The sequence below is a fragment of the Mustela putorius genome, unplaced genomic scaffold (assembly GCF_011764305.1).
Source record: "Mustela putorius furo isolate JIRA1106 unplaced genomic scaffold, ASM1176430v1.1 tig00537350_pilon_pilon_pilon, whole genome shotgun sequence".
Classification (NCBI taxonomy): Eukaryota; Metazoa; Chordata; class Mammalia; order Carnivora; family Mustelidae; genus Mustela; species Mustela putorius.
Window position 1 is genome coordinate 24,726,467 of NW_025422471.1, and position 16,139 is coordinate 24,742,605.

The 16,139-nt window shown below is 37.4% G+C and overlaps 1 protein-coding gene across 4 annotated transcripts in view; it reads right to left on the reverse strand.

The window, feature by feature from the left end:
• AGGF1 (angiogenic factor with G-patch and FHA domains 1) overlaps nt 1–16,139 on the reverse strand; it is a 59,329-nt gene that overhangs the window by 13,219 nt on the left and 29,971 nt on the right. For 2 of the 4 annotated variants that reach the window (XM_045074507.1, XM_004766837.3), the window contains exons 12-14: nt 13,393–13,520; nt 10,791–10,890; nt 9,042–9,244 (exon numbers count right to left, since the gene is read on the reverse strand). In XM_045074507.1, coding sequence (XP_044930442.1) covers nt 9,044–9,244; nt 10,791–10,890; nt 13,393–13,520 — 429 coding nt within the window. In that variant the 3' untranslated portion in view covers nt 9,042–9,043. Of the gene's footprint in view, nt 1–3,655; nt 3,747–7,077; nt 9,245–10,790; nt 10,891–13,392; nt 13,521–16,139 lie in introns of those variants that run through there. The other 2 variants (XR_006605027.1, XM_004766836.3) reach the window with 2 other exon arrangements.

Genomic DNA, 16,139 nt, shown 5'->3' on the forward strand with positions numbered 1-16,139 from the left:
GTGATATGTGACTTATAAGCCTTTGGTCAGATAGAATTAAAATTTAAGCTTCCCCCAAAGAAGAGAGTACTCAAATATTACAATTAATAAAGTTGTTGAAATATTTTTTTTAAGAATCTTAAGCTTTCAACCATGCGTGTTACATGTCACCTTGGCAATCACCTTAAGCTCTCTGAAACCCAGTTTTCTCATTGGTAAAATGGGAATAATATATACAACGATTAAATAAGATATTATTTGGGCAAATTTTGACATATAGTTTAAACTCAGTAACTATGACTTCTTTCTTTTTCTCTTATCTGAATGGGAGCTCATAACCAATCCAAAGGATCTCAGAAAGAGCAGGTTCCCTGGGATGATTCCTAAGAATGGCTGCTCACAAGCCACACAGGTTTGCCAAGTCATTCTCCTTCATGATAGATACCTGAGTTCTCAAATAAGCTAATCCAGTCAAAATTAAGACTTTTGACTATAAAGTAGTTTGACCAAAATTACAAGTCAATGTATCAAATCCTATTCATCTAACTACTCTTCCCTTAAGCAGTTACCTTGAAAGACTAGAGAGTTATTCCAAAAATTCTTCCATACTTAAAACATCTCTGGAACTCCTACAGTAGCTCTCAGAGTTTCTGGAAAATTCTTAAAAACATCCTTAAGTTGGGAAATACTCATCTTTCCAGGAAAATTTTTATTTTTTGAAAAGAGCAGCCAGTTATTCAGAGCTCATTCTGATAAATATGGTAGATGATTAACCAGATTAACATTACTAGTAAATAAGGTGTATTATAATAAAGCAATAATTACTTTTGTGTGGCTCATAAACTGGCCTTCATAGTGTTATATATTAAGGTTAAGTAAAGGTAGCATGGTCATAGTAGACATTAAGGCCCACTTTAGTGGGTTTATGATGTGAATTAATTCAAATAGCACTGGGAGTCATTACATATTTAAATAGTATTAAATGTTTCTTTTTATGAAAATTTTAATTATGACATTCTCTGAAATCTGATTTCATAGTACTAAAATAAAGGCTTTAAGGAAAAGCATTAAATGCTAATGAAAGCTTTATTATTTCAGTATATATTCTCCCAGGCGTTTGGTCAAGGTATGTAATGATCAGATGAAGGAGTTGACAACCTTCCTGGCCTCTACAGTCTACTAGTAACTGAAGGCTAAGTAACACACATGTTTAAATATATTGAATAATATTCTACCAACATCTTCCTCTCTTTGCTTTCTGGACAACGAAATATCATGGCATCTTAACATAGAGGAAGGAAGCTAGCTTTTTGTTGGAAGAATTTCTGAAAAGTCATTCTTACGCAAGCAGGCGAAAGTCATCGTTTGCCTCCATTCACATTAACTTCCCCAAGTGTGTTTGCTTCTCATCCTCCAGGGACTTTCTGATTTACATGTTCTCCATCAATTCCAATTTCCAATGATCTGATTCATGCTGCTTTTTTTTTTTTTTTGTACTTCAGTGATCTATTGTTCAGACTCAGAACACAAAAGCCCAGTGTTTGAGCAGGCAGAGTCCATACTGTTCACAGGTAACTAGAGGAGATACATAACTGAATGAAAGCCTACAGCATCAGTAAGGTTTTACTGTTGTCTACATATTCAAAACCTTGAATAAACATTTTTTGAAGGCAGAGTTTATAAGATTCCCCTAAAAAGGTCTGGTTCAAATGTGAAACATTTGAAAAACAAAAACTGTTCCTTCCTCAAGAACTCTGGCTTTTGCAAAAACTTTGACATGAACAGAATCTGTTTTGGATTAATACTCTGGACTATCGGGGTGCCTGGGTGGCTCAGTGGTTTAAGCCTCTGCCTTCAGCTCAGGTCATGATCTCAGGATCCTGGGATAGAGCCCCGCATCGGGCTCTCTGCTCAGTAGGGAGCCTGCTTCCCCCTCTCTCTGCCTGCCTCTTTGCCTACTTGTGATCTCTCTCTGACAAATAAATAAAATCTTAAAAAAAAAATAATACTCTGGACTATCAAGGCCTTCATGTGACTACTTGGCCTTTACATGCTACAAATACTATCCAAAAATAAATGTAAGCTCCAAGATTACAGAGAGTCTTGTTCCATTTACTACTGTATCCCAAGCGCCTAGCATAATGCCTGGACCTTATTAAGTTCCTCAAGGCTATCTGCTGAATGAATGCATGCTGTTCGAAGATTTTACTGTCTGAAATCAGTCCCTTTTGCAGTGCTCCTACAGTTTTCCTGCTTTTACAGTGTACTGAGAGCCAGGGTGGGCCTGCTTGATGTCCCTATCACCTTTTCCAGATGGTTTCATTTCCAAAGTCATGCAGAATCCACCCCTTCTTTGAGGAAGACCTCAAAGTCCCACCGACAAAACCTCCTACACTTTATCACTATAGTTTACTAGTCTCCTACTCATTCTGCAGTACTAATTAGTAAATGTCCCTCCTATCATCACCTGAAGGAATGAAGATGACGCATCCACTTACCCTACCCCATCCTCTGACTTCCTCTAATTTCAGAAACCCCCATATCTACTCCAAGATGCTTCTCCTACAACTGTGCGCTTGCTATTGGTAGCATGGCATAACAACACTAATAACTGCTAATATGTGAGGGCTTATTATGCACCAGACACTGAACCACATAGGCCTTATCTCATTTAAACTTCCCAATAGCTACATGCAGACCAAGTATAGAGGTTTAAACAAATTTTAAACATCGCTCAGCTCAGGAGTGGTAGAGCTAAAATGTGAATCCAAATCAGCTAGGCTCCTTAGTCTGTGCTCTTAATAGTGCACTGGGATGAAAAGAATCAAGATTTAAACCCTAGCTCTGCCACTGTGCCACAGAAACTTTTTGATTTTGAGCAAAATAAAAACCTCTCCAAACCTCAGTTTTTTTAATTCATAAAATACTGGCAGGAATAAAGAAGATAATGTATGTTAAGTGCTTAGCAGAGCATCTGACATGCTACAGATGTGGGTTCCATCCATCCTACCAACACATGCTCTTTGAGCACATCATCAACATTGAATGCTGTGACAGGTATGGAAGATACAACAGTGACTAAGACCAAAATGGTCACTGCCTTCACAGGTCTGCACAACTCCTGATGGGTACTCAGTAATATCTGATAGATGGAAAAAGCCCTCAAGGAGGTCTGTTAGCCTCCTTCAATCAGCCCCTCTTCAATCAGCCAGTTATTCTGACATAAAGCAATCTAATGAGAATATTTCACTTCTTAAAACCTTCAGGAATTCCACACTGTGGAAGAGATAAAATCCAAATTTCTTTTTTTATTATTATTTTCCTAAAGTAGGCTCCACACCCAATGTGGGGCTTGAACTTACAACCCTGAGACCAAGAGTTCTATGCTCTACCGACTGAGCCGACTACCGACTTCGGCTCAACCAGGAGCCCCAATCCAAATTTCTGAACACAGTATTATAGCTATAGGTACGTGGTTCAGTTCCCCTCCCCACCAGCTCCTCTTTAAGCCATGAAATTCTTTCTACGTATGAAATCTGGAAGTCAAATCAACATAGACTAATTCTGATAACAGCATGAGAACTGGAATTACCAGTTTGGCATCCTAACCCTTTCCCACCCTCATCACTTATTCACACATACACACACATACGCACTTGCATACATACCCACCTACCCTCAGCTCCTTTAAGACAATGCCATGGGTTCTGTCAAACCATCTGAAAACCAAGTTTTAAATCCAGGTGTTTCTAACTGTAGAACACAACCTATCAGGGGATTATGAAATCAAATTAGTGGTTGGAATTAGTGATTTGGAAACAAAAACAAAGATTACATTATGTGGACTAACAGCTAAGTATTGGTATATAAAACCTGTTACAAGGGAGCCTGAGTATCTCAGTCCATTAAGCGACTGACTCTTGGTTTTGGCTCAGGTCATAACCTTGGAGTCCTGGGATTGAGCTCCACATCAGGCACTGTGCTGAGCGTGGAGTCTCCTGTCTCTCCCCCTCTGCTCCTCTGCTCCTCTTCCTGCTCTCTCTCAAATAATGAAATCTTAAAAAAAACCCTGTTTAAATGCACATACAACATACTTATGTTCTGAGCCATAATATAAATTGTATTTCTTAACATGGACCATTGTCAAAATGGTGTAAAAACCATTGCTTCACACCCTCTGTGTAGCCAGCCTCAGCTCCATGCTTCCTCAGTCACACAAAACTCCATCTGCATCAAGCGATTTGCAATTCCCCAAACCCACCTCGTTCTTTCACTGCTTGCCTATAAGCTATAACCCAGGCACAGTGATAGGTGCTGGGAATACAGTTGAGAGAAAAACCAAGGTCTTGCCCATATGGCACTTAAGAATCTAGACAGACAAATGCTATACTAATCACATTAGTCTCTGTGACACAAAGTAAACAATCTACATGAAGCAAATATGGATTCCCAAAAACATTTATCGAAGGCAATCGATCAGTCTAGGGGACAGGGATGCATCCCTGAAGGGAATTAGCACAGATCTAAATGTCAGAGTTACCTAGGTAAAAGGGTACAGGAAGAGCAATGCAGACATAACAGGAGTTCAGTGGCCCTAGGGTAGAGAGGGTGTAGCATGATTGAGAAACTAAAAAAAGGCCAGCGTGCTGAAGCCTGACAGCAAGTGGGAGTGATAGGAGAGAGGATTGGAAAAGTTGGTGGTGGCTAGACCAGGTAGGGTGTTATGGGCCAGGATTACTCCTCAGAGTAATGGGAAGCCACAAGAGGTTTTAAGTAGGAGATGACGAAAGAGGTGCTCTGCGAAGGAAGTACACTTTGTCTGCAGTGTGGAGGATATACACTGGAGGGAAGACAGGAGTTGGAGATGTATCCTGGCTAAGAAAACCTGAAGTCAAGGGAATGTAAATGGTAAATGAAATGCAGCACAGGAGAGTGAGGAAAATGCCTGGGGTTGAGCCCTGAAGGCCCCTCCACTTCCAAGTGTTATATTCCTACCTATTATAAACGTGTACGAGCACACATAGGTAAGTGCACAATTATACTTGCTTCAAAGGTCACATACAGAAAAAAAACGTGAAAGTCTGCTCACTTCTTTAGCAATTAGTATTAACAATTTGACGTGCACCCTTACATTTTTTAAAAAAATGAGATCAGGCTATACACACTTTTCTACAATCTGCTTTTTCAAGTCAGTGATGTAGTGAGAATATTCTTTATCAGGATATAGATAATTCTAACTAACACATTGGAATGGTTTCAAAGTATTACACAGTAGGACTGCAAAAACAATTTAACCAATCCCATAGAATTCCCACTGATAGATAGTTGAGCTATCTGGGCCCGTTATCTGTCCATTCGATAGCCTCTGTCCTCTTCCCACCTTATTCACTGAACCCTGATTTTGTTCCAACAGCAACATGTTCAGCCCCACTTGATGGTTTGTGGTTGTTCAAGTAAGACCATCCTGTTGCCCACCTTTCCAACTTCCCTTGCAACTATGGTTAGTCATCACATGATCAGATTCAGGTTAATGACCCTAAGGAGAAGTTTGCTATGAGATTCTGAGTAAGCCTTTACTTTCATGGTAAAACAGAACACAAATATTGCTCTCTTTTCCCTTTCTTCCTGTTTTGGACATGAATATAATGACAGAGGAGTTCTAAGTCATGTGCAACTATCAGGCCATTAACCAATGCCAAGATCAGTAAAACAGAAAGCCTGGGCTCTGATACACATATACACACACATAAACACTAACTCATTTTGAAGAATCCAAATTATGTATATATTTCCACTTTAAAGTCTGAAAAAGTAAAAGTGTTTCAGATTAAGATTCAGAGCAGAGATATAAGTGATGCTCTACAAAAATAAGAAGCATGCTTAAGACAAGATGATAGGTAAACACTGCGAACACCTTTAATTTAGGTCTTGGGTCCAGAAATGCCTTGCTGGCTCCCTGCCAAGCACATCCCTCTGTCCTGCAACTTGATGGGATGACCTTTCTACACAATCTCTGACAGCTCTTGCTTTCCCTTATTTGAGATTTCTAGCTTCTTTTATGAGCTCTTGGAAAATGTGCCAAATTAAGACATAATCTTTTACACAAGAAGTTGGAAGGTATCTGATTTGGCTGAGTGATTAAATTTCATAAGAATAAAAATGAAACACCAGAATAAAAACTTTTAAAAGCCTGGGTAGCTCAGTTGATTAGGTATCTAACTTTGGACTGGGCTGTGATCCTTGGGTCCTGGGGTGGACCCATGTCCGCCTCCACATTCAGCAGGGAGTCTGCCTCTCCCTCTTCCTCTCCCCCTCACCCCACTTGTGCTTTCTCTCAAATCAACAAATAAAATATTTTAAAAAATTAAAATAACGGGGCGCCTGGGTGGCTCAGTGGGTTAAGCCACTGCCTTCAGCTCAGGTCATGATCCCGGAGCTCTGGGATCGAGTCCCACATCGGGCTCTCTGCTCACCAGGAAGCCTGCTTCCTCCTCTCTCTCTGCCTGCCTCTCTGCCTACATGTGATCTCTCTCTGTCAAATAAATAAATAAAATCTTAAAAAAAAAAAAAATTAAAATAACAATTAAAGGGGGGGGTGGAATCCTCTTTTTGAGAAAAAGTGCTACCTAGCTATTTAATTCTAAAAAACAACTTCTGTTAGTTTACTTTAATGTTTACGATTTCTCAAATTTTACCAGCTTCTCATGTTCTGGTAAAAATGAAAGATGTTGGATTTCTCAGAATTCAGCAACCTGTAGCTCCACTTAAACCCTTAGGGCTTCTCCCTCTCCCTCTGCCTCATCCCCCCTACTCATGCTCCGTCTTTCAAATAAAGTCTTTTTTAAAAAAGGGGGGGGGTCACCTAGGTAGCTCAGTCGTTAAGTGCTTTCAGCTCAGGTCATGATCTCAGGGACCTGGGATAGAGCCCCACATCAGGCTCCAAGCTCAGTGTGCTTCTCCCAACCCCGCGCCCCTGCCCCGCCGGCTCTGTCTCTGTCTCTCTCTTTCTTTCAAATAAATAAATAAAATTCTTAAAAAAAAAAACAAACCTTAAAGTCTACTATAATAAATTTATACTGTGTGAATAAATAATTAAAATGAGACACAAAACAATTTTATGTGTAATCCAAATTGTACATAATTCACATCTTTGCTTCTAAACAAACAGAAGCTTACATCTCCATACTACTTTTACAGTTTACAAAGTGCTTTTATATACATCTTCTCATTTTCTATTCAAAAGACATGAGATAAATATTATTCTTATTTCACAAATGGAAATAGACCCAGACATTATTTAGTCCTTTAACCACCATACAGTATAGCCCTGAGACTTTAGATCTGCAAAGGGTTTTAATAATGCAAACATCACATATATTTCAATTTTTATCACCATTTTCAAGTCTCCATTTTCTTAACAAAAGAAAGCAATGAAAAAAGCCTTCCACAATCTAATAATAAAAATGGGAAATAGTATATATACAATGTATACTTTACTTAATGAGTGAAATCTACCACAATTCTAATTTGGGCCTCCTATATTATTACCTATATACAGGGCACCAGTACCAGAACCACATTTAAATGAGCAATTTTTTTCTATTTAGAAAAAAGAATGCAGAATATTCCTGTTGTCTTCAAGTTCAGTGAAAATATGTAAGTGTCAGGGTGTGTGGGCGGATAGGAAGGATACAGAAAATTACTTTTTGCAGATTTGGAGTTATAGGACCTCTGATTATCCCAGCTTAGACACACAGAGTCTTGACAATTCATTTGGTCTATGTCTCATCTTTAGTAATGTATTTACTTTTCTTTCCCCACCATGCCCTTTTCTTCCTAAGTACCCTGTACGAATCAGAGTAGAAATTCCAGCACGTAGCCTTTCTTTCTGAATTATCTTCTCCCATTATATAATTTTTTTCAGAATTTTCTTTTCCTATTTATAAATCTTGAAGACATTTCTTTATAGTAGATGAGAGAGCTTTAGCTTCTCTTCACTGCCAGAAAAGAGCCTATTTCAGCATAATTTCTCAGCAAAAAGCTGAGAGAAAAGTTGAACAGAAAGGAACAGAACAGTGATAGCTGGCAGAGTAGCGACATCTGCACTCAGAAGGCTGCAGTTATCCTGGTGTTACTGCTCTGCCAACTGGAAGAGGAAAATTCTGGCTGGTCCTGAGTTCAAGGCAGACTAATATGTTTAAAACACTGGTTCAAGGAATCACCTTCTTGATGTTATAATGTTTTTATTGCATTTGAAGACATTTTCAACAAATATCTTGTGTTTGAGGCCTTGGCTAGGCAATCCCTTAGCAGTAGAAATCAGATTTCTCTGGCACAACTCCATTGCCAGCAATGGGATTTATCAAAACTATAAATACCAGCACATGGAATATTTCAATACTGTACTCAATTGCTCATATCTAAATATTTCAGCTATAAAACAAACCAAATGTAAATGCTTTATAGTATAAATCAACAAATTCTTCACAGAAGAAAACACTGAAAGACTAATTTTCTATAACATATCACCTGTTCATTAGTTCAATTATATTACTTAGAATATTTCAAGAATAGTAAAATTTATGCACCACTATCCCTGTGTTCTCAACATTTTTTATCTAAGTTCTAAAGGACATAAACAAGGATGCATATAATCAGACTTGTTTTTATAAATTTTTGATGTTTCTCTTGTTGCATATCTTATAATAATGAATACATGGAGACAAGGATAAATGTACATTTAAATCATTACTGAATATATGAATTTTGCTTAAATGGGTCTTATAAATGACAAGATAAAATAACAGTTTGATAAGCTCAGCCGTGCCCTGTGAACTTTAGTCTGCTCACAGCATAACCTAATTACTATTTATTAATTTAAAAAAAATGTTTTTTTAAAAGCTGCAAACCACAGTTTATTACACATATCTGAATCATGAGGGGGTAAATTGTGATATAGTTCCCTCACGCCACCGACTCATTTGGAGGGAAAAGTTCTACAATAAAATAAGAGTTTATAAACTCTTTATTAAAAAAAGCTTAAATTGTGTTCTATGACTAACCTTTATTCTATGGTCCCTTTGACCCAAGGGACGGTTCCTGGCACATCTTTTTGAGATTTAGTTTCTGGGAAGTTTTCAGCAAACCTCTCTCGTGCTTTCTCCCAATTCTTTTTGCTCTTGTTTTGGAGAATGTGAACATCTTCAATTGAAGATGGTTTGCCGGTCCCCAAGCCTGCATGTGTTCGCCGAAGTTGAAGCTGGATCTGTTACCAAAATTGAGCAGAGGATTCACTATAGAGTCTAAATACACTGAAATTTGTTATACCTAACTTGGTACTTTAATTCTTTGATTTACAAAGACTGATGCAAAAGATAAACCTGTCAAATATATCAAACACATGCAGGAATGCATGCATGATTCTATATAGAACTTGAAGCCATTCATCTACATTGTCTTGCTTATCAGTAACTACAGCGGACACTGTAAAGAAAACAGAGTACTCCTTAAAGAGTAGCCACCAAATTTCACCAAGATGCCACAGAGGCTGCCGTCCCACCTTAAGAAGAAGAAAAGGCAATGGACATACTTAAACCTACTGCTGCTCTAGCCTTGCCTAAGAAAGTAAAAGCGGAGATCAAACATGAAGAGTCATAAAGAGAGGAAGGTCTGGCTAGCTCAGTTGATTAAGTGACCGACTCTCAGTTTTGGTTAAGGTCATGATCTCATGGGTTGATCTCATGATCTCCACAGTTGTGGGACTGTGCCTGGCATTGGGCTCTGCACGTACATGCTCTCTAAAATAAATCAATCAATCAATCTTAAAAAATAAATAAATAAGAGCCACAAATAGAACTTGAGTATTTTCATAAGATGAGGGGCAGGACTTCTGATTGTTTTCAGAACTATTAAAAGCTACCCGTACTGAGTGCCTACTGTATGCTGGCCACCATACTAAAGGCTTTAGCTTCACCTTGGAAATACCCCTAGGAAAACAGTTCTTATAATCCCCATTTTTACATATGAAAACTGAAGTCCAAACCTGCCCTAAGTCACACAATTAGTAAGTGATAGAACACCTATTCTAACAAAATAATTCTATTTTGTAGGTTTGGCTATAAAATCCATGTTCTCCTCATTGTACCTCAATAAGTGAGAAAATTCACATTAACCCTCACACTGATCCATCCATTATTTCCTTAGGCACCAGATAATTACCAAAAAAGTTCTGTAATCATGTTACCTTGTAAGGTTTTTGTAAAAGATAATCTAAACCTCTGATGAACCATGGGGACTGCAAAATTAATTAGTGCACTGTTTTCCAGACACTATTCCCTTTATTGCTTGTTACATGACCTGATTCTTAAATCTAAAACAGATACAGGATCTGCCTGTTGGTAAAGTAACACTGTGGGGGTGCATGGATGGCTAGTTGGTTAAGCGTCTGACTCTTCATTTCAGCTCAAATCTGAGATGGAGCCCCATGCAGGGCTCTGTGCTCAGTGAGGAGTCTGCTTGAGATTCTCTCACTTTGTCTCCCTCTGTCCCTCCCCTGCTTGTGCTCTCACTCTCTCTTAAATGAATAAATCTTTAAAAAAACAAAACAAAAAACCCCCCAGGAAACAAAAACAAAAACACAAAACAATGTGATATGTGTGTGTGTGTGTGTATGTATTTGGTAACTATGAATGTAAGACAGTAATATGTCTATTTGTGCTTGATACTATATTACTGGCACTAAGGTACAAAGCAAGTACACAGTAAATACATCTGCTGTACGAATAAAGAATGAAAGAAAACACTCATCTTACCGGAATTTTCATTCCTCCACCATCCTTCCCTAGGCCCTCTCCTTTTTTCCAACCCATCTTCTCCAACATCTTCCGACCTTTGTTGCTATCAGTAATCTCACTTTAAAGGAAATTAAGAAGATAGTTGATTTTGAAAAGGCCATGTAGGTCATATTTATAATAAACTAATAAATTAAAAGTAAGGGGTATAAATACTATAGAAAAACTGTTTGGCCTACCTAATACAGTTAAATAAATTCTCTTATATATACTACTTAAAAGAAAAACATTCTGGTGCACACACAAAAAAAACCCATGTATGAGAATGTTTCTCCTGTGGGCACCTGGGTGGCTCAGTTGGTTAAGTGACTGCCTTCAGCTCAGGTCGTGATCCTGGAGTCCTGGGATTGAGCCCCACATCAGGCTCCCTGCTCGGCAGGGAGTCTGCTTCTTCCGCTGACCTTGCTCCTCATGCTCTCTATCATCCTCTCTCTCCCAAATAAATAAATAAAATCTTTAAAAAAAAAAAAAAAAAAAAAGCAATGTTTCTGTCACAAATCTAGTAACTTTAAGTTGGAAATAATCCAGATGTCTATCAATGGTAAAATGTTACATGAATATGCAAGAGAATATTATGCAGCACTGAAAATAAAATATACCTAACAAAGTAATGTTGGACAAAAAGAATTCAGACACAAATTAATACCGAATTATCCCGTATATTTAAAAATTCAAAAACAAGTGAAATGAATCTGTTCCTACTGGAAGTCAGGAAAGTGGTTGTCTTAAGGGAGGAAACAGGAATTAGTGATGAAAAGGGGGCATTAGGAGAGGCAGGTTTCTGGGGATTATTGATCATTTTCTATTTCTTGACCAAGAAATGTATATTCTACAATGTGTAATCTTAAAATATGTTACTGATAGTGATACTTACATTTGTATATTTTTATGTATATAAATTATACACCAATAGAAAAATAAAAGTAAAATTAAACAAAACTCTCATTCACTATTTGCATTTTGTTCTATGATTTTATGTTCTGCTAGTTTAAGGATATTTTAATTTTATGTTCCATCACACTATATTTTCAGTTCTACAAAATATGTTAAATTAGCTCAATAACAGTAAACCAAGCAATGTCAGACCAATGTATTTCATTTTTTATTTCTGCCTTCTAATTTAACTCTAATGCTATCTTCGTATTTTCCAGCAATTATATAAAAAATATTAAACTTAAAAAAATCATCATGTTGTTTATATATCTAATTCATAATGCTGTATTTCATCAAGGTTGATGGATGCAAGATGCACTGCTATTTTATGTACCATTAAGAAAACACTGCTGTCATATATATGTAACTAAAACTCTATCCAAGTAGTATATTTTAGAATTAATAAAATACATTTAATCAAAGTTTATGGTTAGTTGTCAGTCTTACACAAAAGATTTAAATTCTAATTAAACCCCGAATTCGTATTCTGGAAAAAAAATGCTAGTATATGACCAAATGCAGAAATATGGCCATATCATATAGGCCACAAAAATCACATTTTTCATGTTATCAGTGCTACTTTACCAAAAGAAAAAAAATGAACCAAAGAAAAATAAGTAAGAAAAATAGTATTTCAGAGTCAACAAGAACAAAAGTAGGTGAGTATTAAAATAATTATAAAAAATACCCCCCCAAAACACAGTTCATACTAATTTCTTACTAGTCCAAACTTTAAAATATCTAGTATATAAAAAATATGTTCACTCAGGGGCCCCTGATGGCCCAGTCAATTAAATGTCCAGCTCTTGATTTTGGCTTGGGTCATGAGCTTAAGCCCTGCATTGGGATCTGCAATGGGCTTGGAGCTTCCTTGATATTCTCCATCTCCCTCTCCCTCTGCCCATCCTTCCCCCACTCCACCAGATTCAAGGCTCTCTAAAAAAAAAGTTCACTCAAGGGCATGGCTAGAATGTTAGGTATGTGTATATATGTCTGTTTAAGTATTTGTACTCTCATATATGCTAAGTAATCTTCTATGGAATGGAATTCTAATATTAAAAGAAAATGTAAATAGAGACAGTATTTCCATCTTGTTAAGAACCATTCCTGGGGTGCCTGGGTGGCTCAGTGGATTAAGCCACTGCCTTCGGCTCAGGTCATGATCTCAGGGTCCTGGGATTGAGTCCCACATCGGGCTCTCTGCTAGAGAGCCCGCTTCCCTCTCTCTCTCTCTCTCTGCCTGCCTCTCTGCCTACTTGTGATCTCTCTCTGTCAAATAAATAAATAAAATCTTTAAAAAAAAAAAAAGAACCATTCCTTTAGGGGCACCTGGGTGGCTCAGTGGGTTAAAGCCTCTGCCTTCGGCTCGGGTCATGATCCCAGGGTTCTGGAATTGAGCCCCGCATTGGGCTCTCTGCTCAGCGGGGAGCCTGCTTCCTCCTCTCTCTCTCTGCCTGACTCTCTGCCTACTTGTGATTTCTGTCTTTCAAATAAATAAATAAAATCTAAAAAAAAAGAACCATTCCTTTAAAGACTAATTACCAGTATATATCGTCCTATAAGTCACACTACTCTATGAATGTGATTACAGTACAAAGAATGTTTTGAGAAATTAAAACTTAGTACTCACGAATGAACAGATGCAGGAGCATCATCTCTTTGGAAAGTCCCTTCACTTCCAATCTGCTCCCTCCGTTTTCCAGCTCTATCTTTGTATTTTGGATTCTTCAATGCCTTTTCATCTTCATAGTCTGTATTCTTTATAAACATGAAATATTCATTGAAGAAAACAAACTGATACATAAAAATGAACTGTGTATTTACTTTACTTGGTAAATATGGTTCAATGTAGTCTCTATTAAAACAACAAATTAAAACAGGCTATGACATAAATTAAGACAATTATGTTAGAGTATGCTATTTTCATTCTATCTCCTTTGAAAGGTTTATATTACTTCAAGTTGTAGAACATAAACTGCATATAGAAGATAATATAAATCACATATAAATTGTAGTATGTAATCGTAAGTGAATATATAGTACATTTTGAGTTAGTATTGTGTACGCATATTCTCATGAACTGCCAGTATTCAAAGAAATATGTAAAACTCCTGGGTTTGGCAAAACATTGATGACTTCTTTTCTCTAAGGGACTGAAAGTTCCAACAGACCTAAAATAGGTAGGTGTTATCCCTCAGGAGGGAAAAAGGTAGAAAGTGTTTAAAAAGTAGAAAAGAGCAGGTACTCTTTTGCCATGGTAATTAAAATAGATTTTTGCTTTGATATAGCTCCATTTATATGATTAGTCAGCCACTCAAGAAATATTTACTGAATAAAAGGTGTGGTATGCAAAGAACTTTGTAATCCCAGAAGGCAGACACATCTGTTTTCAGTATGCTATTATCTGACTGGTTCGACAATAAGAGTATGCATAAGACATAGCAGTGGCACAAAAGAAGAGGTAGTCAATTTCGCTTGTGGCTTCAAGGCTTCTTTCTTTCCCTTTCTTCTGACTTGTTGATCTTTATATAAATCCCTGAAAGATGCTAGGGAATGTTAATAAAATTCAAGGTAAGTACCACAGAAATTTTTACTTAATTTTGATTTTAAAGGGAGAAGAAAAATATAGAACCACCAACCCTAATGGGTTTCCCACCAGAAGATGAGAGTTAAAACTTTTGAGAAAACATTTTATCCTCTCCTTATTATCTTCTATTTTCCTTCCAAATTAGCCCCTCAATATTTTTTCTATTATGATTTTTCCTAGTGTGAAAGTTAACAACAAAAAACACAATTCTACAGAAAAATATGTTATTCTGGCAAAAAATAGGTTATTCTGGCAGCATTTTTTCCCACAAATTCATGAAGTTTAAAAACCACTGGACAAATGCACTTAAGCCCTAGATTCCAGGGGCATGCAGCTGGCTTGGTCAGAGAAGCACGCAACTCTTGATCTGGGGGTCATGAGGTCAAGTCTCACGTTTGGTGTAAAGATTACTTAAATAAAAACAAAATAAATATAAAAAAAAAACAACCTAGATTCCATAGCTAATTCTGCCACTTAGCAGCTGAGTGACCCTTAGCTTAGGTCCTCAAATGTAAATGGAATACTAATTACCTTCCTCATCTACTTTTTAAAAAATGTTTTCTTGAAAATGTTACTGTCGGGGTGCCTGGATGGCTCAGTGGGTTAAGCTTCTGCCTTCGGCTTGGGTCATGATCTCAGGGTCCTGGGATCGAGCCCCACATCAGGCTCTCTGCTTGGCAGGGAGCCTGCTTCCTCCTCTCTCTCTCTCTCTCTGCCTGCCTCTCTGCCTACTTGTGATCTCTCTCTGTCAAATAAATAAATAATATCTTTTAAGAAAATAAGTAAAAATGTTATTGTGATAATTAACAATACATAATTAATATGTTACACATAAAATATACAATTAGATACGTCTGAAATTTGTATATACCTTTGAAACCATCACCATGATCAAGATAATAAATAAATCTATCTCCCTTAAAAGTATCCTCAACCTTCTTTGTAATCCACCCCTAGAGAGCCTTCCTTGCCTCTCTTGTATCCAGGCAACCACTAATCTTTCTGTCATGATATGCTAGTTTGCTCTCTTTAGAATTTTATATAAATGGATGTATATAGCACATATACTCATGTTGTCTGGCTTCTTTATTTCAGCATAATTATTTTAGGATTTATCCCATACTGCAGCCTGTATCATCAGCTCATTTTTTTATTGCTAAAGAGTATTTGACCATATAGATATACCATAATTTGTTTATCCATTCATGATAGATAACATGAGTTTTTTCCTATTTCTGGTTACTAGAGAAAAAGCTGCTAATACCACAATGAAATACCACTTCGCACGGATGAGAATGGGTAGTATGCAAAAGACAAGAAATAGAAGTATTGGTGAGAATGTGGAGAAAAAGGAATCCTCACGCACTGTTGATCGGAATGTAAATTAGTGCAACTACTATGGAAAACAGGATGGAGGTTCCTCAAAAAATTAAAAATGGAAATACCATAGATCCAGGAATTCCACTACTGTATATTTGCCCAAAGAAAATGAAAAGACTAATATGAAAAGATACAAGCACCCCTATGTTTATTGCAGCATTATTTACAATAGCTGTGATATGGAAGCAGCCCTAGAGTTCACCAAGAGATGAATGGGTGAAGATGTGATGTACAGGGGTGCCTGGGTGGCTCAGTACGTTAAAGCCTCTGCCTTCGGCTCAGGTCATGATCCCAGAGTCCTGGGATCGAGCTCCGCATCAGGCTCTCTGCTCAGCAGGGAGCCTGCTTCTCCTCCTCCTCTTTCTGCCTGCCTCTCTGCCTACTTGTGATTTCTGTCTGTCAAATAAATA